The 25,737-nt window shown below is 43.8% G+C and overlaps 1 protein-coding gene across 1 annotated transcript in view; it reads left to right on the forward strand.

The window, feature by feature from the left end:
• Positions 1-25,737, forward strand: part of LOC143289629 (uncharacterized) — a 108,796-nt gene that overhangs the window by 41,389 nt on the left and 41,670 nt on the right. Inside the window, exons 7-10 of the mRNA XM_076598673.1 lie at positions 16,739-16,858; positions 17,977-18,210; positions 18,772-18,933; positions 21,813-22,004. Of these exons, the coding sequence (XP_076454788.1) occupies positions 16,739-16,858; positions 17,977-18,210; positions 18,772-18,933; positions 21,813-22,004 (708 nt within the window). The remainder of the gene's footprint in view (positions 1-16,738; positions 16,859-17,976; positions 18,211-18,771; positions 18,934-21,812; positions 22,005-25,737) is intronic.

The following is a 25,737-nucleotide window of genomic DNA, read 5'->3' on the forward strand; positions in this document are numbered from 1 at the left end:
TGAGGCTCTGTTCCCGACATCAACGTGCGTTGCTGGCTGCTGCTCTGTGTGTGTGTGTGTGTGTGTGTGTGTGTGTGTGTGTGTGTGTCGCCTGGTGCGTGGCGCTGTCTACTGCGGCTGTCTTCTCTGGGGGTACAGGGCTGGATCCTGGTGTTCCTTCCCCAGTGTGGTTGGTGCCGTGTGTTTTCTCCACGATCTGCAGGACTTATAGAGGTGTATACATGCAGGGTTTATGTTCACTTCTTGTGTTTTGGCCAAGTTCTGCAGGACTTATAGAGGTGTATACATGCAGGGTTTATGTTCACTTCTTGTGTTTTGGCCAAGTTCTGCAGGACTTATACATGCATGGTCTGTGGTCACTTCTTGTGTTTTCACCAAGTTCTGTAGGACTTATAGAGGTGTATACATGCAGAGTCTGTGTTCACTTCTTGTTTTTTCGCCACATTCTGTAGGACTTATAGAGGTGTATACATGCATGGTCTGTGTTCACTTCTTGTGTTTTCACCAAGTTCTGCAGGACTTATAGAAGTGTATACATGCAGGATCTGTATTCACTTCTTCTTGTGTTTTCACCACAATCTGCAGGACTTATAGAGGTGTATACATGCAGGGTTTATGTTCACTTGTGTTTTACCAAGTTCTTTAGGACTTATAGAGGTGTATACATGCAGGGTTTATGTTCACTTCTTGTGTTTTTGCCAAGTTCTGCAGGACTTATAGATGTGTATATATGCAGTGTCTGTGTTCACTTCTTCTTGTGTTTTCGCCACATTCTGTAGGACTTACAGAGGTGTATACATCCAGGGCCTGTATTCACTTCTTGTGTTTTCACCAAGTTCTGCAGGACTTATAGAAGTGTATATATGCAGGTCTGTGTTCACTTCTTGTGTTTTCACCACAATCTGCAGGACTTATAGAGGTGTATACATGCAGGGTTTATGTTCACTTCTTGTGTTTTCACCAAGTTCTGCAGGACTTATAGAGGTGTATACATGCAGGGTTTATGTTCACTTCTTGTGTTTTCACCACAATCTGCAGGACTTATAGAGGGGTATACATGCAGGGTTTATGTTCACTTGTTGTGTTTTCACCAAGTTCTGCAGGACTTATAGAGGTGTATACATGCAGGGTCTGCATTCACTTCTTGTGTTTTCGCCAAGTTCTGTAGAACTTATAGAGGTGTATACATGCATGGTCTGCGTTCACTTCTTGTGTTTTCACCAAGTTCTGTGGGACTTATAGCTTTTAGTGAATACATGCAGGGTCTGTGCACTCTCTTCTCCAAGACAGTTAATGGGGGTAGGCTCTTCCAGCGACCTGGGTGAGAGCACAGAGTGTTGTGAGGTCTGATTTGAATTGTGCAGGTGATTTTTTTTTCCAGTTCTTTTTTCACTCGACAGTGTCAGTGGTGTCAAGAATGTGTGTGTTGGTGTCAAGAATGTGTGTGTTGATATCAAGAATGCGTGTGTCAGTGCCAAGAATGTGTGTGTCAGTGTCAAGAATGTGTGTGTCCGTGTCAGGAATGTGTCAACGTAATGTGAACATCATCCATTTCCACATTTAAGTTAGCCAGAATACGAAACTCAACAAGTAGCTGCAGTTGTACAAGGGTGTCTACAAACCTGTGTGTCTAAACATAGGCGTGGTTCTTCCATAATGGTAATGCTGGGTGATACAGTAAATCTTTCCTCCCCCTTGCGGTATTTGTTCTGCTGTGGTGTGAGATGACAGGAGGTTTGTTCAGTCCGCATGGTCCTCAGAGAGCACAGACCAGCCCACCATCAGGACAGTCCCACCTGCACACAGAAGGAGGGTGATTTTTTTATTATATTTTTTTTTCTTAAGAAAGAAAAAATATACAGTAGGAGAAGAAAGAAATTGGTTTAAAAAAAAAAAGGGGGGGGGGGGGGGTGGGGGGTTAACCCCAACCTGTGAGGAGGATCAAACCAACGTCCATGGCTTTGAGCAGAAGCATAAAAGATTTCTTTCCCATATACACACATCACCTGTTCTCTCAGATCAATTCCAAGCATTACGAAGTGGATAAGTCATCCAACTCGCTACTGTCATTGTCATCTCATAACATATACACACATCACCTGTTCTCTCAGATCAGTTCTAAGCATTACGAAGTGGATAAGTCATCCAACTCACTGCTGTCATTGTCATATCATAACATACACACACGTCACCTGTTCTCTCAGATCAATTCCAAGCATTACGAAGTGGATAAGTCATCCAACTCACTGCTGTCATTGTCATCTCATAACATATACACACATCACCTGTTCTCTCAGATCAATTCTAAGCATTACGAAGTGGATAAGTCATCCAACTCGCTACTGTCATTGTCATCTCATAACATATACACACATCACCTGTTCTCTCAGATCAGTTCTAAGCATTACGAAGTGGATAAGTCATCCAACTCACTGCTGTCATTGTCATCTCATAATATACACACACGTCACCTGTTCTCTCAGATCAATTCCAAGCATTACGAAGTGGATAAGTCATCCAACTCACTGCTGTCATTGTCATCTCATAACATATACACACATCACCTGTTCTCTCAGATCAGTTCTAAACACTATAAAGTCAGTGGATCAATCATCCTAATACAGGGAGGGGAGGAGGGTGGGGGGGGGGCAGTCTGAACCCTTTGCTCCTTCCTCTTACACTCCTTCAGTCTTTAGTTTAAGGTCTCCACTGTTAGTGATATCAGACAACAGGAGGAGGAGGGAAAGTTACGGAGGGACAGAAAAAGTCACTTTTCATGCATGTGAGTACTTAAATGTGTGTGTGTGTGTGTGTGTGTGTGTGTGTTAGATGATAAGAACAACTGGGTGAAGTTTTGGAAAAAAAATAAAAATAAAATGATAATATCTTTGTTATGAAAAACTAAGAACTATAACAGTGAACTTCCCTCTTACACTCTTCACAGGGAGTGTGCAGAAAGACAGGATATATATAGAGAAATATATGTATGTTTTTATATGTGAGTAGAAATTTGTTCTCCAAAATAAGTGTGCGCTCGTTATTGAAAACCTTTTTTTTTCCTAGTGTTACAATTTTGTTTGTTTCATTCCATTGTGCTGAAGTTTAATTCTTGTCCACAGTCATTTTAAGATAAAACCTTTATATTCATATTATGTAATACTATTTTCTGTTTGAAATTTTGTTTAGTGTTTAATTTTTTTCTGTACATTTTTCATGCCTGGTTACCAGCCATGCTTGTCGGGTTTCATATTGCCTGATTTATTAACTCTCTCCATACGAACGGCGAAAGAGACGACGTTAACAGCATTTCACCCCAATTACCACCATCAAAATATTGCAAGCGGAAGGCTCTTATACTGAAGAGGTGAATGTTGACAAAGAATACCACAATTCTGATGACGGAAGCTAAAGGTTGGGTCATTGAGACACCCACTGGACATCCGAGGGGTCTGTGTAGAGGAGAAGAGAGGACTGGCCATACTGAGTGAGTTAAACTGTTATTAGTATGGATGCAACAACATTGAGTTTTTGAAGGAACCACAGTAAATGGCAACATTGAGTTTTTGAAGGAACCAATGCAAACAGTCAGCACACTTTCAGTTTACTTTAACACGCAGCAAACTCCCTCAGAGATCCCCGTTTTCTGTGAAGGAGAGCACTGTGGGTTGTGTGGGCACTGTATTTAATTTCTTTTGGAGGCTAAAATCCAACATACCACCACGCAGTAATGTGTGGCTTTAGGGGAGTGGGGTATGTTTGGGGTGGCTTTCATTTCTGTATGTCATGCATGTCCTTCAGCCGGTGGACTGTCAATGAGAGCAATATAATAGTCGTTCTGAGGCTTGAATGAGGGGCTGTGGATCGTGACCATTTGCATATCAAGGCAGGTTTTGGAAGTGAAATTCAGAGGTCTTTCTTAACCTCTTTGGAATTCTTTTTTTTGATATCTTTTTTAATATGTGTTGATAAAACATGAAGGGGAGGTTTTTGAGGTGCGTTCGTTCACTTTTCTTTGCTGGAAACTGTCGTCAGGTATTTTGTGTGGGTGGTGGTGGTGGTGGGGTGGGGTGGGGGGGGGGGGGGCTACGGTTTAATAGGCAAGATGTGAATTGCATTTTGTTGGGGGTTTTTTGTGGGGGGTTTGTTTGTTGTTTTTTTGGTGGTGAGATCTTCATGGTGAATGGGGCATGTGTGTTGGACCATCATTAAGAGATTGACAGGATTTACGTTTTCTGTAAACCTAATGACGTGCAGAAAAATAGACACACAGAGACTTGATCATGCATGCACGCACACAAACATACTCGTACACACAGGCACACACACACACATTCTCTCTCTCTCTCTCTCTCAAGCATACATGCTCACCCCCCACACCCCTCAGTCAGTCAAACTCCGCTGAACGAAGAAGGCCCGCTGAGTAATGTAACTTTGTTTTTGTTCCCGAGTTATTGTATGAAAGTGAGCATGTTTGCACAACTCCCTTTTTTCTGTGAACACACATGCTTGTTTGTACTGGAACATATGCAGGGAATTGATTGTTACTGTTTAAATTGAAGGCTGAAAAAAAGTTGTTTTTGCAGTGTCTGAAAATTTGTTGAAATAAGGCGCCCACTTGCATGCATGAGCACAAATACATGTGTACAGTGGTATGCACACACACTCACAATAAAAACAAACAAACAAGCAAACAGAATATAAATCATGTAGGGATGCATTGCTCAGCATAATCCTTAACTTTCTGAAATTTGAGAGAAAGAGGGCAGGGTAGTTTCAATAAATCTTCTCAAAGCTGCAGTTACTCAGCTTCTCAAAGCTGTGGAAACTCAACTTTTAAAAGCTGCAGAAACGCAACTTATTAAAGCTGCAGTATCTCAGCTTCTCAGAGCTGCAGAAAGTCGACTTCTCAGAGTTGCAGAAAGTTCACTTCTCAGAGTTGCAGAAATTCAACCTCTTAGAGCTGCAGAAAGTCCCGTGAAATGCAAAGGGCAGCATTGGAGCCATGCTGGCTGTGGTGGTGGTGGTGGTGGTTTCTCATAGCTGCAGAAAGTCCCATGAAATACACAGGGCAGCAGTGGAGCCATGCTGGTGATGGTGACGGTGACGGTGGTGGTTCCACGTAACCAGAGCCCCTCGTGCAGCGCTGTGTGAGCTGGTGTATCAGCTGTGGTGTGGTGTCGGATGACAACCTGAGGGGAGGAGGCTGCTCAACCTTTCCTTGGTCTGCCTGCTGGTGTCAGTCTGTCTGTCTGTATGTCAGTCTGTCTGTCTGTATGTCCCGGGACAGACGCTGTGCGATAGAGGGGCGCACAAACCGCGAGACAGCAGAGGAACGGTGCTGAGTGAACGTGATGATGTTGACAGTTGTTGGTGGTGATGACTGCAAGACAGCAGATGATGCTGCAGAGTAAACGTGATGTTGTTGGCGGTGACTGCAAAACAGCAGATAGCTGCTGCAGAGTAAACGCTATGTTGTTGTTGGCGATGACTGCAAGACAGCAGAGGTATGGTGCAGAGTTAACGTGATGTTGTTGTTGTTGGCGATGACTGCAAGACAGCAGAGGTATGGTGCAGAGTTAACGTGATGTTGTTGTTGTGGGCGATGACTGCAAGACAGCAGAGGTATGGTGCAGAGTTAACGTGATGTTGTTGTTGTTGGCGATGACTGCAAGACAGCAGAGGTATGGGGCAGTGTGAACGTGATGATGATGTTGTTGGCGATGACTGCAAGACAGCAGAGGTATGGGGCAGTGTGAACGTGATGATGTTGTTGTTGGCGATGACTGCAAGACAGCAGAGGTATGGGGCAGTGTGAACGTGATAATGATGTTGTTGATGACTGCAAGACAGCAGAGGTATAGTGCAGTATGAACGTTATGATGATGTTGTTGTTGATGACTGCGAAACAGCAGAGGGATGCTGCAGAGTAAACGCGATGTTGTTGGTCGCGATGACTGCGGGATCGAAAATCGATGATCTGGTCAGATCAGTTCTGTCCCAGCTACCTGAAAAGTCCAGCTCGATATGGGCAGATTCAACTTCGTATATGATATAAATTGGTTTGAAATGTGGAGATTTTGGTGTCTGCTTTGGCAGTGATGGTTGTGTTCGGTCTCCTTTGTGCAACAGCATGTCTGCAGTCTCTGTGGTGTTACGAAGATGTCGATTTTGGTATTCATTGCTTTTACATAACGTAGTGTCATGGCTTTTTGTGTTTGCACACACTCAAGTGCGGTCTTATTCAAAACGGTGCTTTGCCATTTGTCAGTTGTTGGTTGGTTGGTTGGTTAAATATTTGTCGAAATATGTTGCAACATGGTAGTTTTCTTCTCCATGTGGTAAATTGCTGTTGATTCATTTCAGCAGTGTAATTTTTTTTAAACTATTTCTTTGTGTGAAAGTGCATTGTGTCGTCACCCATCTTCTCACAGTGTGTGTGAGTGTGTGTGTGTGTGTGTGTGTGTTCCATTGTCGCAGCCTTCGGTGAGGCAGCAATATAATACATATAATGAGCGCTAGCGTTCCATAGGACACAATCTAATCAAAAACAATCAGTTAGCCCCGAGCCCTGGTTGAATTACACACGGCGAGTCGCTCTCTTGAGTTCGCTATGTGTTTCAGCACGAGGGGATGAGGCTGGAGATTGGGAAGGGGGGCCGGGGGGGGGGGTCATCAACCTTGTGGACAACGAGACGAGAAGCGTATGCAAGGGTTTCAGCTGTCTCAGTCTCAGTGTGCCTCACACATACCTCAGGGGGGATATAGAAAACTTACACAATGCGCCAGTTATGCGAGGGACAGACGTCGGCCGCCGCCAATTTATTGCCGCCACGGTGTTGAGAGCAGTGTGTGACTGGAAATGCCTTGTGGAGATTTTTTTTTTTTTTCTGTCTTTTTCCTTCTTCTGTATTTGTTCTTTCTTAAGCCCCCAACCCTTCACTTCTACTCGCACCCTCTACCCATCCATAGTACGCCGACATTTATAACCATCTGTCGTTCTGCTCATGCATTGCTTTAGATATGCCTCTCTCTCTCTCTCTCTCTCTCTCTCTCTCTCTCTCTCTCTCTCTCTCTCTCTCTATATATATATATATATATATATATATATATACATACATACACACACACACACTCTCTCTCTCTCTCTCTCCCCTTCTCTCTATCACTCTCTCTCTCTCTCTCTCTCTCTCTCTCTCTCCCAGCTCAAAACTATTTGGAGAAATCGTCAACGTTCCCTCAACTTATCCCTGGCCCCCCCTCCCATGATATGATTATGATAATGGATATGAAAATGAAAACAAATAGCCTATAGATATAATACCAAGCGAAAAGACACAAATGTTCAGGGGCCATATAGGACAACGGGGCGCACTTGTCTGCTCCTGTTTGGTGGAACAGATTTTAGAGACCCGACGAACCTTCGATAATCTCCTCAGTCCGCTAAATTTTATTTTTATTAGGCCTGTGTTGAAAAGTGTGTGTGTGTGTGTGTGTGTGTGTGTGTGTGTGTTGCAGCAGTAGTAGTGGTAGCAGTTGTACGAGCACTGGTCTTCAATTTAACGTCTCATCACTTTAAGTGACATTAGATTAAAAGAAATGATATAGAATGAAATAAAGGGAGGTGGGGGAGGGGAGTGGGACAGGAGGTGAAGAGGGAAGGTGGGGTGGTTGTGGGTGTGTGGGTGTGTGGGTGTCTGTGTGTTAAGCATCATCGATCGATTCTTTTGAGGACCCAAAAAATGCAGAACTTGGCAAATGATTCACTATAATTGTGTTCATAGCATTGGGGACGTGGCTATCAAGGGTGGAAATGCCCTTCATTTTTATTCCCCACTTTTCAACTTCGTCTCTAAGAAATGTATGTGTGTGTTTCGTGCATCGTCGCATAGGATTATTCTGTGGAACCATAGGCCATCGAAAAAGACCGTCGGATTGTGGTTGGGTGACGAATAATATTTGAACCAAAAAATATTCCACATCAGAAGAGAGAAAAGTCGGCGAGAAGAGAAGAAAACTTCGCAAAGAAGGGACAAAACAAAAAGAGAACACAATGAACCGTGCGCAGTGGATTCCCGATCAGAGAAGCGACGGTGTCAGTCAAGAAATGACAATGCAGACAGAATGACGTAATTGTGGAGCGCTGCTACAGACAAACACGTAACCCAGTCTCCGTGCATCGTACATGTGTGTGACGCAAAAGCGCTCGTGCTTCCACCACCACGTGCAGCCATGGCAAGGTCAGGGAGGATTAGCGCCCCCTACTGGGTCGCCTGTCGTCTGCTTCTCTTCTGGGCGGTGTTATGTGAGTATTTCGGTCCTGGTTTTGGTGTGTGTTTTTTTGTTTGTTTTTTTTTTCCCGTGAAAATTCTGAGTATGTGTATGAAAGAGAGGAATGAAATGGAAAACGGCTGGAAAGGGGGAGTTGGGAATTACACCACCCAGTTATCATAAACAAAACAAAGGATTCATTAGATTCATTGCACACAGCTACACACAGAACACGTGCATAGACACACACACACACACACAGCTTTTATCAGAACATGCCTGGGATACATGTATCAAAAGAAATGATTGTTATACATCTTTATCTGTCTTTATATCTTTTTTTTCTGCATCTGTGTGTTTGACTGGACAGGCAATTCTGATCATTTTTTTTTATGAAGCACAATCATTTATTCATGTGTCTTTTTATCATATGTCTCAACATGAGACACTTGTTCTGGTGTAAACATTATTTTGTGCCTCTGAATATGTGCACTTGATCTGATGTTAATATTATTTTTGTGCCTCTGAGTATCTACACTTGATCTAAGTAGACATTATTTTGTGCCTCTGAGTATCCACACTTGATCTGGTGTAAACAATATTTTGTGCTTCTGAGTATCCACACTTGATCTGGTTTAAACATCATTTAATTGTTTTTTTCTTTCTTTCTGTTTTTCTTCTCTTAAGTTATTTCTTTCCTTCCTTTCTTTTCTTTCTGTTTTTCTCGCTTACCCTTTCTTTGATTTTTTATCTTTCTTTTCTATTTCATCTTTTATTTTGTATTTTTACAACAGTTTTTCTTTTGTTTTCTTTCTTTCTTTCCATTTGCTTTTCTGGCTTTATGAAGCGGATCCAGGTTGATGGTGGCCATCCAGAGCCAGACAAAGGCCCCCTGGGTCATGGAGTGTGGTGTCAGTCACTGTTGGCTCTTTATGGACCTGGAGGAGGAGTGAGGGGGGGTGAACAGGTCTACTGGTGGTAGGCAAGGAGGAGGGGGGGATTAACTTGTTTACCTGATTTTCTACTACCTGCTGCCTCATCCCTTCCCCTCACTGTGATGTGTTGTCCAAGTGGAGGAAGGTTGTGTCAGATGGTGATACTGATACTCAGTTCTCTGGTTTCTTGTTTGTTTGCTTTGGTTTAGGTTTCACTTGCTCTTTGACTTGGAATGTTTAGTTTCATCCCTTCGTCTGCTTGCATGTCTCATGATGTTGACAATTTTGAAAGCTTAGTATTTTGTGGAGTTTTATTCTGTAATAAGATAATGTTAGACACAAGACAATCCCTCCAGCAGATCAGGTGTAGACATAGTTATACACACAGATAATGTTTCCACAGGATCAAAAATAGGGTAATCAGGTAGAGAGACCCAGATAATGTTTCCACCAGAGCAGGTGTGGACCAGGTTCAACACATTTGTTTCAACACTGTTTTAATCTGTATTTTCTTATCCTTCCAAACTGTCTTTTGTGCTTCAGTGTGCATCAGTTTGTGTGTGTGTGTGTGTGGTTGGGGGAGTAAGGGGGTTGGGGGGTGGGGGGCAGGGTAGTGGGTGAGGTGGGGAAAGGTGTGCGACTTGTGAGTGTCACACTGTTTTCAAGAACGTTTGTTGTTGTTTGTTTTTTTGGGGGGGGGGTTCATCTTGATGTCTTTTAAAATATTTCTGTGTCATTTTCATATCACATGTATTATCAAGTGCACTTAAAAGCCACAGGGTAAACACTAAATATTATTCCAATTCTCTCTTTCTCTCTCTCTCTCTTTCTCTGTCCCTTTTTCTTTCTCTCTCTGTCCCCCACCCCCACCCTCCCCTTTCTCTCTCTTCTCTCTGTTTTTATGTTAGGGTCTGCCTTTTAATCTCTGAATATGTTTGTTCTTGGATCCAAAATGGTGTGATTTGATATGGGGTGGTGGTAATCTCTGAATATGTTTGTTCTTGGATCCAAAGTGGTGTGATTTGATATGGGGTGGTGGTGTTAGCTTACAGACTTACACACATGATCCACATCACACCATGTCAAACCACATCAACCATACACATGCCCCAACACACATGCACATATGCACACGCAGACACATGCAAAACACACATGGATACACATCCACACACACACATATGCGCATGCACACACACACACACACACACACACACACACACACAACACACACACGTTCAGAGCAGAAAGGATGGAAATGGTTTGTAACCATCATGGCCCACAGGCAGCCATATCAGCTGACAGGCACCATGACCAAAGTGTCAATTGTGTACCTGTAGGCCTTGGGTTATGTCACACAGTGTGACAGGGCTGACAGGACCCTTCACACCATGCACTGACAAGCCCAGGGGCAAATTGATTTACAGGCTTACAAGTGGAAAGAGAACATTGGATTCATTAGCATGCCGTGCAAGTGTCAGTGTTAAAATGTTTTTAATTGGACATGCATATGTTTGTATGTACAATGGCCACAACTACAGCCAAATGGTTAGAACATTTGACTTTTAATCTGCCGGTCCTGGATTTGTATCTCTAGTGGGTTAAGGGTAGTATCCCTGGTGGGATAGGGATAGTATCCCTGGTAGTATCCCAGGTGGGATAAGGATAGTATCCCTAGTGGGTTATGGTTAGTTTCCCTGGTGGGTTAAGGGTGGTATCCCTTTTGGGTGTAGGGAAATATCCCTGGGGGGTAAAGGATAATATTCCTGGTGGGTTAAGGGGAGTATCCCTGGTGGGTTAAGGATAATATCCCAGGTGGGTTAAGGTTAATTACCCATGAATGAACAGAATTTAGAATAGAAGATACCAGATCTTTTCATAAGCATATTCAAAATTAGAAGATACCAGATCTTTTCATAAACAGATTCAAAATTAGAAGATACCAGATCTTTTCACAAGTACATTCAAAACCAGTTGACTGATCAAGCCTCCTTTGCATTGTGTTGGTGATCTATCCTGTTGAGCATTGCCTCTGTCCCACAGTGTACTGTATGTATATTGTTATTTTTATGTTTGTGTGATGGTGATTTTATGTTTTCATCCTCATGTATTGAACATGTGGTCTGTACTGTACTGAATTGATATTTATTGTAATGTAAATCAGTCTCTTCAGAAAGTAGCAACCATGATAATATCTGTTTCAGAGATAGGTTAACACCACCAGGTTTTTGTTCATGTACTTTGACTTTGAATTGTACAACTATACCTTTGTGAAACTGGATTTAATTGATTAGTGCAGCATGTATATTTGGCACACTCTTGCTGCAGCTGCCAAATAATGACATGACATGCACTCATGCATATGAGCATGTGCACATATTCACACACACACACACACACACACACACACACACACGCAGTCATCTGTCCCACACTCCAGGTAAAAATGATCCATTGTGTTGTTGCTGTGTGTTAGCCACAAGCTGGGAATGTACACTTCTGGCATGTTCAGCTTATAGTTATATCCCACTTGTTTAACCTACAGGTTCACCATAAGAACGCTTTTCTTTCTTTCTGTTCATTCCATGGCACAGGTCAAATCAAAGTCAAGGCTAGCTATACATCAAGGCTTTTCCAGTACTTGAACAGTAGCAACTGTTGAACATGCTCTCTCACTTACATCATCTGTGGGTGTTTGTTGGGTGTTTGTTTGTATGTGGTTCAATGGCTGGTACTGTACCAGTGCCAAAATAGCTACACACACACACACACACACACACACACACACACACACACACACAAGCATATATATATATGCATGCACACACACACACACACACACACACACACACACACACACACACACACACACTATGAAATGCAGTGGCAGGGATAGATAGGATTAAAAAAAAATAATAATAAAGTTTTTAACTTTAAAATCAGCTTGGTGCAAATGTCAGAATAAATCATATTGCAGTATACTGAACATCAATTAATAGAGATGGATCAGTTAATTGTATGCTTTTTCAGTGTTTGTTACTCATCTGTCTCCCCCCCAACACCCCCCTCCCAACACCCTCCCATCCCTCCCCCTCCCATTGCCCCCTCTTCTTCCTTTTTTCACAGCTGCTTACTGTCAAATTTCTGTGGCAACAGTTATAGTTAACTGTTAAGTTTCTATGGCAACATGTATGACATTTTGATACCAGTTTTATTATTGCTGACAATTTATCTGACCCTGTGTTGCAGCTGTGTGTAGAGACCCCTGTAGAGAGAGACCCCAGAACTGTAAACACACTGACAGGCTGACAGACCAGACAGACATGAGGTGTCTGTTTATCTCTGAGTTGATAACAAGCCACAGTTGATGGCACAGACTCTGTTGGATTGTGTTTTGCTTGTTGCTGGTTTTGTTGTTGTTGTTGTTGTTGGTTTTTGTGTGTGTTGTTGAATACCAGTGATGGCTAGCTTCCCCCCTCCCCACCCACCAGTTGGTTTTCACGTTTTTTCTTTGATATTCAGTATTGTTTTATGTCTTCTAATGCATTTAAAAAAACATGAGCATGTCTTTTTAGTGAATGCCTTATGTATTATGAGCTACATGACCACATGGCAAGTTCTCATAAGAGATAATAAAGTGATAATTTGATCAAATGAAGATTTTTCATCAGATTTCATCATTTTTATTCATTTGTTTGTTTATATATTTATTGGTCAGATACAAGCAGGATTACAATCAATGTTGAAACAAAGGTAAATCTCATGATAAAATGGAACATCATTTTCAAAACAAATCCAGCAAAAACAAGCCATATTTAGACAGCAAGAACAACAACATAACAATAGAAAGGACAAAAAACAACAACAAAATTAGCTTCATGTTTTATGAATAGGCATGGGACTTATTAGTACATGTACAGTGTACATGTAAAAGTATTCTAATGCACTCCAAAAAGGAATAAATGGTCATTAAGCATAAGAAATGCAGTATTCAAATGCACAAAAAATATGGAAAAAATATAATCCATTTTACAATATCTAAAATAAAAGATTCAATATATTTAACAGTCTATATACAAGCAGTTGATATTTTAGTAAATAAATAGATGAAATTAACAAAATAACTGAACACACAAAAAAAAATGAATAAAAAATAATTACATGCAGACTTTAATTTTCAATAAAGAAAAAGATATGAAGTTAAACAGTCACACATGAAGTCAGTAGCACGCACAGAACAAGTAGATCACCAGAATGACAATTCATTCGCTCAGGCAGTGTGTAATCAGGTCAGTCCAGTGTCAAGAACTGGAAATCAAACTCCATCTGCCAGTCTGATCTGGGTGGGAGTGACTGTCAAATTGGTAGCTGTCAACATGGGGTGGAATTAAAGGCTTTGCAGGGTATAAAGTTATGGTGGGTATGAGGTTGGGGCGGGACAGGAAGCTATTTGTTGGGTGGGTTTGGGAGGTTAAGGACCAGCATGGTTTGGAGAGGGGTTTGTTTGGAAACCCTCCACTGTCTGTCTGTGTGAGTAAGTGTGTGTGTGTGTGTGAGTCAGTGAGTGTCACTGTATGCATAAGTGTGTGCCCTCTCTCTTTCTCTCTTGATGTCCTTTTTTTTTCTCTCTTTCTTTTTTCATTGTCATGTTTTGTTTATTAATTCTTTTACTTTGACTTTTTCTCTTCCTTTTTGTGGGCAAGATCATCTTTTTAAAAAAATCAGTTTATCAAATTCTGTTCCACCCCACCCCCCTTCCAACATACACTCTCTCACCCGCCCTGCTCTCTCTCTGTCCCCCCTTTCTCTCTCTCTCTCTCTCTCTCTCTCTCTCTCTCTCTCTCTCTCTCTCTCTCTATCTATCTCTATCTCTGTCACTCTCTCTCCCTCCCCCCTCCTCTCTCTCTCCCTATCCCCCTCTCTCTCTCCTTTGCATGTGCATGGATCTAGTTCTGTTCTTTCTGCTCCTTCCTGTAGTCTTGATTCTGAACAGAAAGGACTGGAAGGTGAGTTGGCTGTAACCAACCCCGCAAGAATGTAGCTGAGCTGTTGTAAATCCTGAGAGATGGGGAGAGAGAGACAGCAAGCGGGAGATGACGTTATCCATGAATTGATGAAATCGAGAAAAGGTGTGTTGTGGCATCACAACCAGGTAAAGATTAGATTGCAAACATTGTACCTCTTCTGTGGAGAACCAAGAGTGGAACCTCCAGGAGGTTGCTGGACAGATTTTGTCCCCCAACCCCACTTTAAAATTTTTTTTTTTTTTTTAATGCCCTAAATGCCCTTTTTTTTTGTTTTTTGTTTTTGTTTGTTTGTTTTTGTTTTTTTGTGGTTTTTTTGTTGTTGTTTTTTAACGTAACTTTCCCACAGAATTTCCTTTCGCAGTTTTTTTGTTTTGTTTTTGTTGTTTTTTTGCCGTCCCAACCCATGTGTCATATGAAAGGCCACAGAATTATGGCCTTTAATGATTGATGTTGATGATGCTGCTGTATTGGAGGTTGATTAGGTTTTGGACCATGTGACAACCAAGCTGTTCTCTATGCTTCCTTTTATAACATAAATCCCAGCATTGACCAGGTTTGAGAGATTCGTCATGCATATACATACCTATGTTGGTCAGGAAATTTGAGCAACACTCCCAATGACACACCTGTAATGTGGATGATTCAACTTTGTGGTTCTCATGATATTCACTGCCCAATGACACACCTGTAAAGTGGATGACTGTCAACTGGGTGGTCCTCATGATATTCACTGCCCAGTGACACACATGTAAAGTGGATGATTGTCAACTATGTGGTCCTGTTGTTCCCATTGGAGACCTCATGACATTCACTGCCCAGTGACACACATGTAAAGTGGATGATTGTCAACTATGTGGTCCTGTTGTTCCCATTGGAGACCTCATGACATTCACTGCCCAATGACACATCTGTAAAGTGGATGACTGTCAACTATGTGGTCTCATTGTTCCCATTGGAGACTTCATGGCATTTACTGCCCTATGACACACCTGTCAAGTGGATGACTGTCAACTGTGTGGTCCCATTGTTCCCATTGGAGACTTCATGGCATTTACTGCCCTATGACACACCTGTCAAGTTGATGACTGTCAGCTGTGTGGTCCCATTGTTCCCATTGGAGACCTCATGGCATTTACTGCCCTATGACACACCTGTCAAGTGGATGACTGTCAACTGTGTGGTCCCATTGTTCCCATTGGAGACTTCATGGCATTTACTGCCCTATGACACACCTGTCAAGTGGATGACTGTCAACTGTGTGGTCCCATTGTTCCCATTGGAGACTTCATGGCATTTACTGCCTATGATACACCTGTCAAGTGGATGACTGTCAACTGTGTGGTCCCATTGTTCCTTTTGGAGACTTCATGGCATTTACTGCCCTATGACACACCTGTCAAGTTGATGACTGTCAACTGTGTGGTCCCATTGTTACCTTTGGAGACTTCATGGCATTTACTGCCCTATGACACACCTGTCAAGTTGATGACTGTCAACTGTGTGGTCCCATTTTTCCCATTGGAGACTTCATGGCATTTACTGCCTATGATACACCTGTCAAGTGGATGACTGTCAACTGTGTGGTCCCATTGTTCCTTTTGGAGACTTCATGGCATTTACTGCCCTATGATACACCTGTCAAGTGGATGACTGTCAACTGTGTGGTCCCATTGTTCCTTTTGGAGACTTCATGGCATTTACTGCCCTATGACACACCTGTCAAGTTGATGACTGTCAACTGTGTGGTCCCATTGTTCCCTTTGGAGACTTCATGGCATTTACTGCCCTATGACACACCTGTCAAGTGGATGACTGTCAACTGTGTGGTCCCATTGTTCCCATTGGAGACCTCATGACATTCACTGCCCAATGATACACCTGTCAAGTGGATGACTGTAAACTGTGTGGTCCCATTGTTCCCATTGGAACTTCATGGCATTTACTGCCCTATTACACACCTGTCAAGTTGATGACTGTCAACTATGTGGTCCCATTGTTCCCATTGGAGACTTCATGGCATTTACTGCCCTATGACACACCTGTCAAGTGGATGACTGTCAACTGTGTGGTCCCATTGTTCCCATTGGAGACCTCATGACATTCACTGCCCAATGATACACCTGTCAAGTGGATGACTGTAAACTGTGTGGTCCCATTGTTCCCATTGGAACTTCATGGGATTTACTGCCCTATGACACACCTGTCAAGTGGATGACTGTCAACTGTGTGGTCCCATTGTTCCCATTGGAGACCTCATGACATTCACTGCCCAATGATACACCTGTCAAGTGGATGACTGTAAAATAAAGTGGATGATTGTCATCTGTGTGGTCCATATGTTCCCGTTGGAGACCTCATGACATTCACTGCCCAATGATACACCTGTAAAGTGGATGACTGTCAACTGTCAACCTAAAACCTGGTATTGTTGTTTACCTTGGTGTTTGTGTATGTATGTGTGTATAGGCAAACAGATTGTGAAGAAACGTGATTGGTTGGTTGTTTCAGGTTTCCGTGGCAGAAACTGTGAGACGAACATTGACAACTGCGTGAACCACAACTGTCACAATGGTACCTGTGTGGACCTGGTTGGGGGATACCGCTGTGACTGCCCTCCTACTTTTACAGGTAAGGCTTCAACCGTTGTGACTGCTCTCCTTCCTTCACAAGTAAGGCTTCAACCATAGTGACTGCCCACCTACCTTCACAGGTAAGGCTTCAATCACTGTGACTGCTCTCCTACCTTGACAAGTAAGGCTTCTATTGCTGTGAGTGCTCTGCTACCTTCACAGGTAAGGCTTCTATCGCTGTGACTGCCGTCCTACCTTCACAGGTAAGGCCTCAGGAGACTGGGGATGCAGTACACTGTATTGGCAGAGAAGTGTCTGAACCCATTCTGCCACCCTGACGGAGCCCCCTGGTGTGTCTGAACCCATTCTGCCACCCTGACGGAGCCGCCTGGTGTGTCTGAAACCATTCTGCCACCCTGACGGAGCCCCCTGGTGTGTCTGAACCCATTCTGCCACCCTGATGGAGCCGCCTGGTGTGTCTGAAACCATTCTGCCACCCTGACGGAGCCCCCTGGTGTGTCTGAACCCATTCTGCCTCCCTGACAGAGCCCTTGGTGTGTCTGAACCCATTCTGCCACCCTGACTGAACCCCCTAGTGTGTCTGAACCCATTCTGCCTCCCTGACAGAGCCCTTGGTGTGTCTGAACCCATTCTGCCTCCCTGACAGAGCCCTTGGTGTGTCTGAACCCATTCTGCCACCCTGACTGAGCCCCCTAGTGTGTCTGAACCCATTCTGCCACCCTAACAGAGCCCTTGGTGTGTCTGAACCCATTCTGCCACCCTGACTGAGCCCCCTAGTGTGTCTGAATCCATTCTACCACCCTGACTGAGCCCCCTAGTGTGTCTGAATCCATTCTGCCACCCTGACTGAGCCCCCTGATGTGCCTGAACCCATTCTACCACCCTGACAGAGCCCCTGGTGTGTCTGAATCCATTCTACCACCCTGACAGAGCCCCTGGTATGTCTGAACCTATTCTGCCTCCATGACAGAGCCCCTGGTGTGTCTGAACCCATTCTGCCTCCATGACAGAGCCCCTGGTGTGTCTGAACCCAATCTGTCACCCTGACAGAGCCCCTAATGTGTCTGAATCCATTCTGCCACCCTGATGGAGCCCCCTGGTGTGTCTGAACCCATTTCACCACCCTGACGGAGTCCCCTGTTGTGCTGTGTGCAGGGCAGTACTGTGAGCAGGACGTGGACGAGTGCACAGAGGACCCCCGGATCTGTCAGAACGGGGGCACCTGTCTGAACAAGGTGGGGGGCTACCAGTGTGTGTGTGTCAATGGCTGGACCGGCCTCACCTGTCTGGAAAACATTGACGACTGCTACATGAACCCCTGCTACAACGGGGGCACCTGTCACGACCGTGTGGGCTACTTCATCTGCGAGTGTCCGCGTGGCAAGAGAGGTGTGTGTGTGTGAAAGTTGTGTGTGTCTTGTGTGTGAATATTATTTGTGTATATGTGTATGATAGTGGTGTGTGTGTGTGCGTGCGTGTGCAAAAGTAGTGTGTGTCTTGTGAATATTATTTGTGTGTGATAAAAAGAATGATGTGAATTGATAACGTATGTTTGGTGTCATATACTGTACCATGTCATACTGATACAAACCAGGCCTATCGGTTTGCCCTGCTTAGCTAAAATCATGAGGAGGGAAAAGGGGTTTTGTTTCTTTCTTAATTGTGCCAGAAGACCAAGAAAAAAAGCAAACAAACCATCTGCAGACCTTGCTCAGAACACTGGTATTCTCTTTATTGCATGGGAAAGGTGAACAGTATTTTTTATCTGTGTCTCTGTTGCATGGAAAATTGTTAACAACAGATGTTAATCTGCGTGGAAAAGGTGAATAGTGTTTTTATATATCTCTGTTAGTTGGGAAAGGTGAACTAAAATTTTTAGCTGCAGCTGTCTATCTAGAGAAAAGGTGAATAACATTTTTACCTGTGTTGACTTCTCATGGAATCCAACAGGCCTTCGTTGCCACCTGGAAGACGCCTGTATGAGCAACCCCTGCTACGCTTCAGCCACCTGTGAGACTTCCCCCATCGACGGCGACCCCATCTGTACATGTCAGAAAGGGTGGCGGGGCGCTGACTGCTCCATCGACATTGACGAGTGTCTGGAAAGTGAGTGTCCTGTCTGTGTGCATTGTCCATGGATTCTCCTTCTTTTCTTTCTTTCTTTCTTCTTCTTTTCTTTCTTCGTCCTCTTCCCCTCCTCTTCCTCTTCCTTCTCCTCCTTCATCTTCATCCTCCTTCTTCTTCGTTGATCTTTTTCCTCTTCTTTTTTTTTTTTTTTCCATCACTTGACCAACATCAGTTTGTTGCTGAATCTGTCATGGTTGATGTATTTTGGGTGTTTTCCTCTTTACACAACCCTCTGAACGCTGGCATGGATTGCAGGATCTTTAACATGCATATATATATTGGAGTGTCTGTGTGCGTATACCCACAAAGGGGATTCAGGCACAACCAGCTCTGCACATATGCTGACCCTGGAGACTGGAAAAATCTCAACCCATAACCCATCTGACTGGAAAAATCTCAACCCCTAATCTACCTGTTGTGCTGAAACTCGGGGATCAAAGTCAGAACACTCCAGGAGAATGGATCGCTCTGACCATTCATCAGCCACACCCGTCGGCCTCTTTACCATGGTACACTGATGGATGGATGTTGCATGTTCCACTCCTGCCTTGAGCATCATGTTTCACTGGAAAGGAAGAAAACCCCACAACATTTTGAGGGTCCACCAAAAATGCCATGCAGTTACAGGATTTAGAATTAAATATATCCTTTTATAATTAAACTGAACATGATTCAGATATATCCTTCTATAATTAGACCAATTCTTGAGCTCCTTTTCAGTGACTTATGTGGAACTGCCTGTTCATCTTTCCATTCTGGTTTTTCTTTTTCATTTGGATTTGTTTCTCAGATGGGACTGGGTAAAAAGGTGTGGTTCTGATGATCACAAACATTTGCATGGAAACAGTAGGAGACATAGTAAGTAACAATTATGAAACAAGTTACCCAAATCTTTGCTGTTGATGTTACTTTTTTCTGCCCCATGATCAGCACCATTTAAGTGGCATTACCTCCATGCCATTCATTCCGAGTCCCCCTTACACAGCCACACTCAGGTTCGTTTGCCACAGTCTCAGCATCGGCAGTCCACAGGAAACTCTTGATGTTAGGTCACCAGGAGGTTGCATGCCAGAAGATACTCTGCACTGCGGACGCAATAGCTGTGTGGTTAAAGCTTTGGACTTTCAATCTGAGGGTCCCAGGTTCAAATCTCAGTGATGGCACCTGGTGGGTAAAGGGTAGAGATTTTTCCGATCCCCCATGTCAACATGTGCAGATCTGCTAGTGCCTGAACCCCCTTTGTTGTGTAAACGTGCGCAGAAGATCAAATACGCACGTTAAAGTTCCTGTAATCCATGTCAGCGTTCGGTGGGTTATGGAAACAAGAACATACCCAGCATGCACACCCCCCAAAACAAAGTATGGCTGCCTACATGGCGGGGTAAATAAACAAAAACGGTCATACGCTTAGAATGTTAAATATCTGACTATGTGTGCATGCCAGAAATCTTATTGAAAGACACAGGAAATGAATTATGAGCGCCGTTTGGCAGCCGTCAGTCGGCTCTACCCAGGTAAGCAGCCTGTTGTACAAATGACCCCATGTTTGTAAAGCATTTAGAGCTTGGTCCCCGATCAAGGATAGGCGCTATGTAAGCTTCCATATCGTATCATATTTCATACTGCTGCTGAGTCAGTTTGGTGGTGTTCATTCAGTATGCCTGGTCTGAGTCTTAGGAAACCACCTACTAAGCCCCTACTGATGACAGAAATCACTTAATTCCCACAGTCCCCCATCAATCTGACACCACATCTTTCCAACAAGTCTTCCATGACTGTGCCACCACATCTTTCCAACAATAGTCCCCATCAATTTGCCACCACATCTTTCCAACAACAGTCTCCCATGACTGTGCCACCACATCTTTCCAACAACAGTCCCCATGACTGTGCCACCACATCTTTCCAACAACAGTCTCCCATGACTGTGCCACCACATCTTTCCAACAACAGTCCCCCATGACTGCCACCACATCTTTCCAACAACAGTCCCCATGACTGTGCCACCACATCTTTCCAACAACAGTCCCCATGACTGTGCCACCACATCTTTCCAACAACAGTCCCCCATGACTGTGCCACCACATCTTTCCAACAACAGTCCCCATGACTGTGCCACCACATCTTTCCAGCATCAGTCCCCCATGACTGTGCCACCACATCTTTCCAACAACAGTCTCCCATGACTGTGCCACCACATCTTTCCAACATCAGTCCTCCATGACTGTGCCACCACATCTTTCCAACATCAGTCCCCCATGACTGTGCCACCACATCTTTCCAACATCAGTCCTCCATGACAGTACCACCACATCTTTCCAACATCAGTCCTCCATGACTGTGCCACCACATCTTTCCAACATCAGTTCTCCATGACTGTGCCACCACATCTTTCCAACATCAGTCCCCATGACTGCCACCACATCTTTCCAACATCAGTCCTCCATGACTGCCACCAAATCTTTACAACAACAGCCCCCCATCAATCTGTCACCACATCTTTCCAACAATAGTCTCCCATGACTGTGTCACCACATCTTTCCAACAACAGTCCCCATGACTGTGCCACCACATCTTTCCAACAACAGTCCCCATGACTGCCACCATATCTTTCCAACAACAGTCCCCATGACTGTGCCACCACATCTTTCCAACAACAGTCCCCATCAATCTGCTGACACCACCTTAACAGGACCACCCTAAGCACAGCAGTGGAGGGAGATCAGAACTGAGGTCACCATGAGAGCAGGGCATGAAAGGCCACAGACCTTGAGCCAGTTTTTGTTTTGATTGGATGTTCAGTTTCCTATTGTGATAAATATATGGGGAAAAAAGATTAAATGATTTTTCTTTCCACCCAACAGCAACAACGACAGTGGTGTGTGAGCATGGGGGGACTTGTCAGAACCTGAACGGATCCTTCCAGTGTATCTGCCCACTGGGATTCACGGGGAAACGCTGTGAGAGAAACATCAACGAGTGTGACTCGGACCCCTGTCAGAATGATGGCACATGTCTGGACGAGAGGGGGGCCTACCGCTGCCTCTGTATGCCAGGTGAGGGCTGGAGTTCAATTCTCCATGTGTGTGTGTGTGTGTGTGTTTGAATATGCCTTGGTGTGTTCTTAAGTCTAACGTTGAATCACACACTGTGATTTTAGGTGAAGTGAGTCTTTGTGCAAGGTAGGCATATTTGCATATGGTGGTGAGACTTTGTTGTTTCTGTGTGTATGCTTGAGTATATGTGTCCATGAATTTGTGAGCATTTTGTAAGATATGCTTGCGTGCCTGCCCATGTGTTTACCAGTTAAGCACAGGAGTTATTCCATATACACATGTCTGTGAACATGCGTTTATACATTTGTCTGCCTGTCTGTGTGTGCTCAGAGATTTGGACTCTGAAAGAGGAGGATAAAATGCAAAGTGGTTACCAGACTTATTAAGAGGAGAAGAGAGATCTAGACCGAAAAGGAGGGAGAAAAAAACTTCAAACAGACATTAACAGGGGGAGAGGGGTTTATACTCACAAAAAGGAAAGTGGAAGAAGGAAATTCAGACTCTGAAGAAATGAGAGAAAGCAGAGAAATATGATTTCAAAAGGAGAGAAAACAGAGAAATATTATTTCAAAAGGAGAGAAAACAGAGAAATATGATTTCAAAAGGAGAGAAAGCAGAGGAAAGATTCAAGGAGAAAAAGAGGAAGAAAGAGATTTAAAAAGGAGAGAAAGTGGAGGGAAGGGAAAAAGGAGAAACAGCGAAGGGAAAAGATTGAGATTTTGAGAAAGAATATAAAGTGGAGGGAAGGGAAAAAGGAGAAACAGCGAAGGGAAAAGATTGAGATTTTGAGAAAGAATAGAAAGTGGAGGGAAGGGAAAAAAGAGAAAAAACGAAGGGAAAAGACTAAGATTTTGAGAAAATGGAGGAAAGAGGTTCAGTCTCTGAAAAAAAAGGGGACAGAAAGCAGAGGAACGAGGAAAGAGAATCAGTTTTTTTTTTAAAAAGAAGAAAAAAAGAAAGGAGATAAGCAGAGAAAAGAGATCAAAGTCTGAAAGAGGAGAAAATCGATTCAGACATTCAAAAAGGAGAGAAAGAAAGCAAAGGGAAGAGATTCAGAAAGGAGAGAAAGCAGAGGAAAGAGTCTAAGAAAGAGGTGGAGAGAAAAGGGAGGAAACAGGTTCTGACATAGGGAGAAAGAAAGCGGAGGAAACACAGACTCTGAAAAAGAGCTAGAGAAAGAAAGCGGAGGAGACACAGACCCTGAAAAAGAGCTAGAGAAAGAAAGTGGAGGAGACACAGACCCTGAAAAAGAGCTAGAGAAAGAAAGTGGAGGAGACACAGACTCTGAAAAAGAGCTAGAGAAAGAAAGCGGAGGAGACACAGACTCTGAAAAAGAGCTAGAGAAAGAAAGCAGAGGAGACACAGACCCTGAAAAAGAGCTAGAGAAAGAAAGCGGAGGAGACACAGACCCTGAAAAAGAGCTAGAGAAAGAAAGTGGAGGAGACACAGACTCTGAAAAAGAGCTAGAGAAAGAAAGCAGAGGAGACACACACTCTGAAAAAGAGCTAGAGAAAGAAAGTGGAGGAGACACAGACTCTGAAAAAGAGCTAGAGAAAGAAAGCGGAGGAGACACAGACCCTGAAAAAGAGCTAGAGAAAGAAAGCGGAGGAGACACAGACCCTGAAAAAGAGCTAGAGAAAGAAAGCGGGAGCTAGAGAAAGAAAGCGGTGGAGACACAGACTCTGAAAAAGAGCTAGAGAAAGAAAGCGGAGGAGACACAGACCCTGAAAAAGAGCTAGAGAAAGAAAGCGGGAGCTAGAGAAAGAAAGTGGAGGAGACACAGACTCTGAAAAAGAGCTAGAGAAAGAAAGCAGAGGAGACACACGCTCTGAAAAAGAGCTAGAGAAAGAAAGCGGAGGAGACACAGACTCTGAAAAAGAGCTAGAGAAAGAAAGCAGAGGAGACACACGCTCTGAAAAAGAGCTAGAGAAAGAAAGCAGAGGAGACACACACTCTGAAAAAGAGATAGAGAAAGAAAGCAGAGGAGACACACGCTCTGAAAAAGAGCTAGAGAAAGAAAGCAGAGGAGACACACACTCTGAAAAAGAGATAGAGAAAGAAAGCAGAGGAGACACACGCTCTGAAAAAGGGCTAGAGAAAGGAACCGGGAGTCGGTGACCCACAAGCGGACCCCAGCAGTGCAGCAGATGACGATAAAGAAACGCTGGAAAACAGCCAGCCATGACCCAAACAGGCGCACGGCAATTGAAGGGGCAGATAATTGCAGAGAACTGTCAGGCGAAATAAGAGTGACGGATACTTTCCGTATGGGAAAGGTTAAAAATTGACGTCAGTTGAAGACTGGGAAAGAACACTTGGAAAGAGGGGAGGGGGGAGAGGGTGCAGAGGGATCGAGTTGCAATGGAAGTGGATGATTCTAGTTGTTGTTATTTTTTTGTTGTTGTTTTTAACCAAATAGTTAAGCTTGCATATCTAGAAGTAGTAACAGTTGTCCATATTGTTGACATAGTATTGGCAATATATTTGTCAATGGGTGACATGGAATCACCACACATATACACATGCACATGGTCATACACGTGTGTGCACACACATGCACTAGCGCACACATACATGCTTCTCTCTCTCTCTCTCTCTCTCTCTCTCCAACACACACACACATCATATCTCCATGCACACACTCTCACACTACACATTATGCATATGCACTCTTGCTTGCTTGCTGACCTGTATACTCTCTTTCTCTCCCTCTCTCTCTCCCTCTCTCCCTCTCTCTTTCTCTCTCTTTGTCACACTCGCGCACGCGCGCGCGCGCACACACACACACACACACACAAGAAAAAAAAGAAAAACACCCACCGAACCCCTGGCTATGGAGGGATGGTAGGGAGGTGGTGGGGGACAGAAAAGGTTAACAAGGGAGTCACATGACAGCAGTAATGGGCTGGATGGGGTTTGCCCTTTCCCTGACAGTCTAGGGGGGGAGTGAGAGGGTCTAGGTTCATTTCCGGAGATTATGTTTGGATTATCTTGAGTCTCCTGTCTGCACATTATAAGTAATTGAATGACAGATAATGGCTGGTTGTGGTTGGTCGGTATGTGGTCTGTGTGTGCGTCTGTTTGGATGTGTGTGTGTGTATGTGACCCTGAGAATGGTTGTTCACATCTCTCTCTCTCTCTCTCTCTCTCTCTCTCTCTCTCTCTCTCTCTCTCTGTGTGTGTGTGTGTGTGTGTGTGTCTCTCTTCTGTCTCTGTCTTTCTCCATCTTCTCTCCATTCTCCTCTCTTTTCTCTGTCTCTCTCCCTCCCTTTCTCTCTCTGTCCATATTTTTCAGTCTCTTGTCTTTCTAATTCTCCCTCTTCCTCTCTCTCTCTATCCATCTTTATCTCTCTTTTTTTCTCCCTCCCCCCCCCCTCTCTCTCTCTCTTTCTCTGACCCCACTCTCTCCACCTCAGCCTTTCTCAATTACTCTTTAGTCTCCTTTTCTCTTTTTTCTTTCTGTTGTTTTTTTGTTTTTTTTCACCTGTTTCTTTCTCCCCTTTTCTCTCTCCCCCCTTCTCCCTCTCTGTCTCTCTCCCTTTCTCCTTTTCTTTCTATTTCTCCCTTTCTTTCATTTTTAAATTTCCTTTTCTGACTGGCTCTCCCTCTCCCACTCTATCTCTTTTTCTCCTCCACCCCCCCCCCCCCTTGCCCCCCAACACACACATCTCTTCTATTATTTTAGAACCATCCCCTTATCTGGTGTACATATATTTGAATAAATGCCTGCATA

Source organism: Babylonia areolata, chromosome 14 (assembly GCF_041734735.1).
Source record: "Babylonia areolata isolate BAREFJ2019XMU chromosome 14, ASM4173473v1, whole genome shotgun sequence".
In the NCBI taxonomy this organism is placed as follows: Eukaryota; Metazoa; Mollusca; class Gastropoda; order Neogastropoda; family Buccinidae; genus Babylonia; species Babylonia areolata.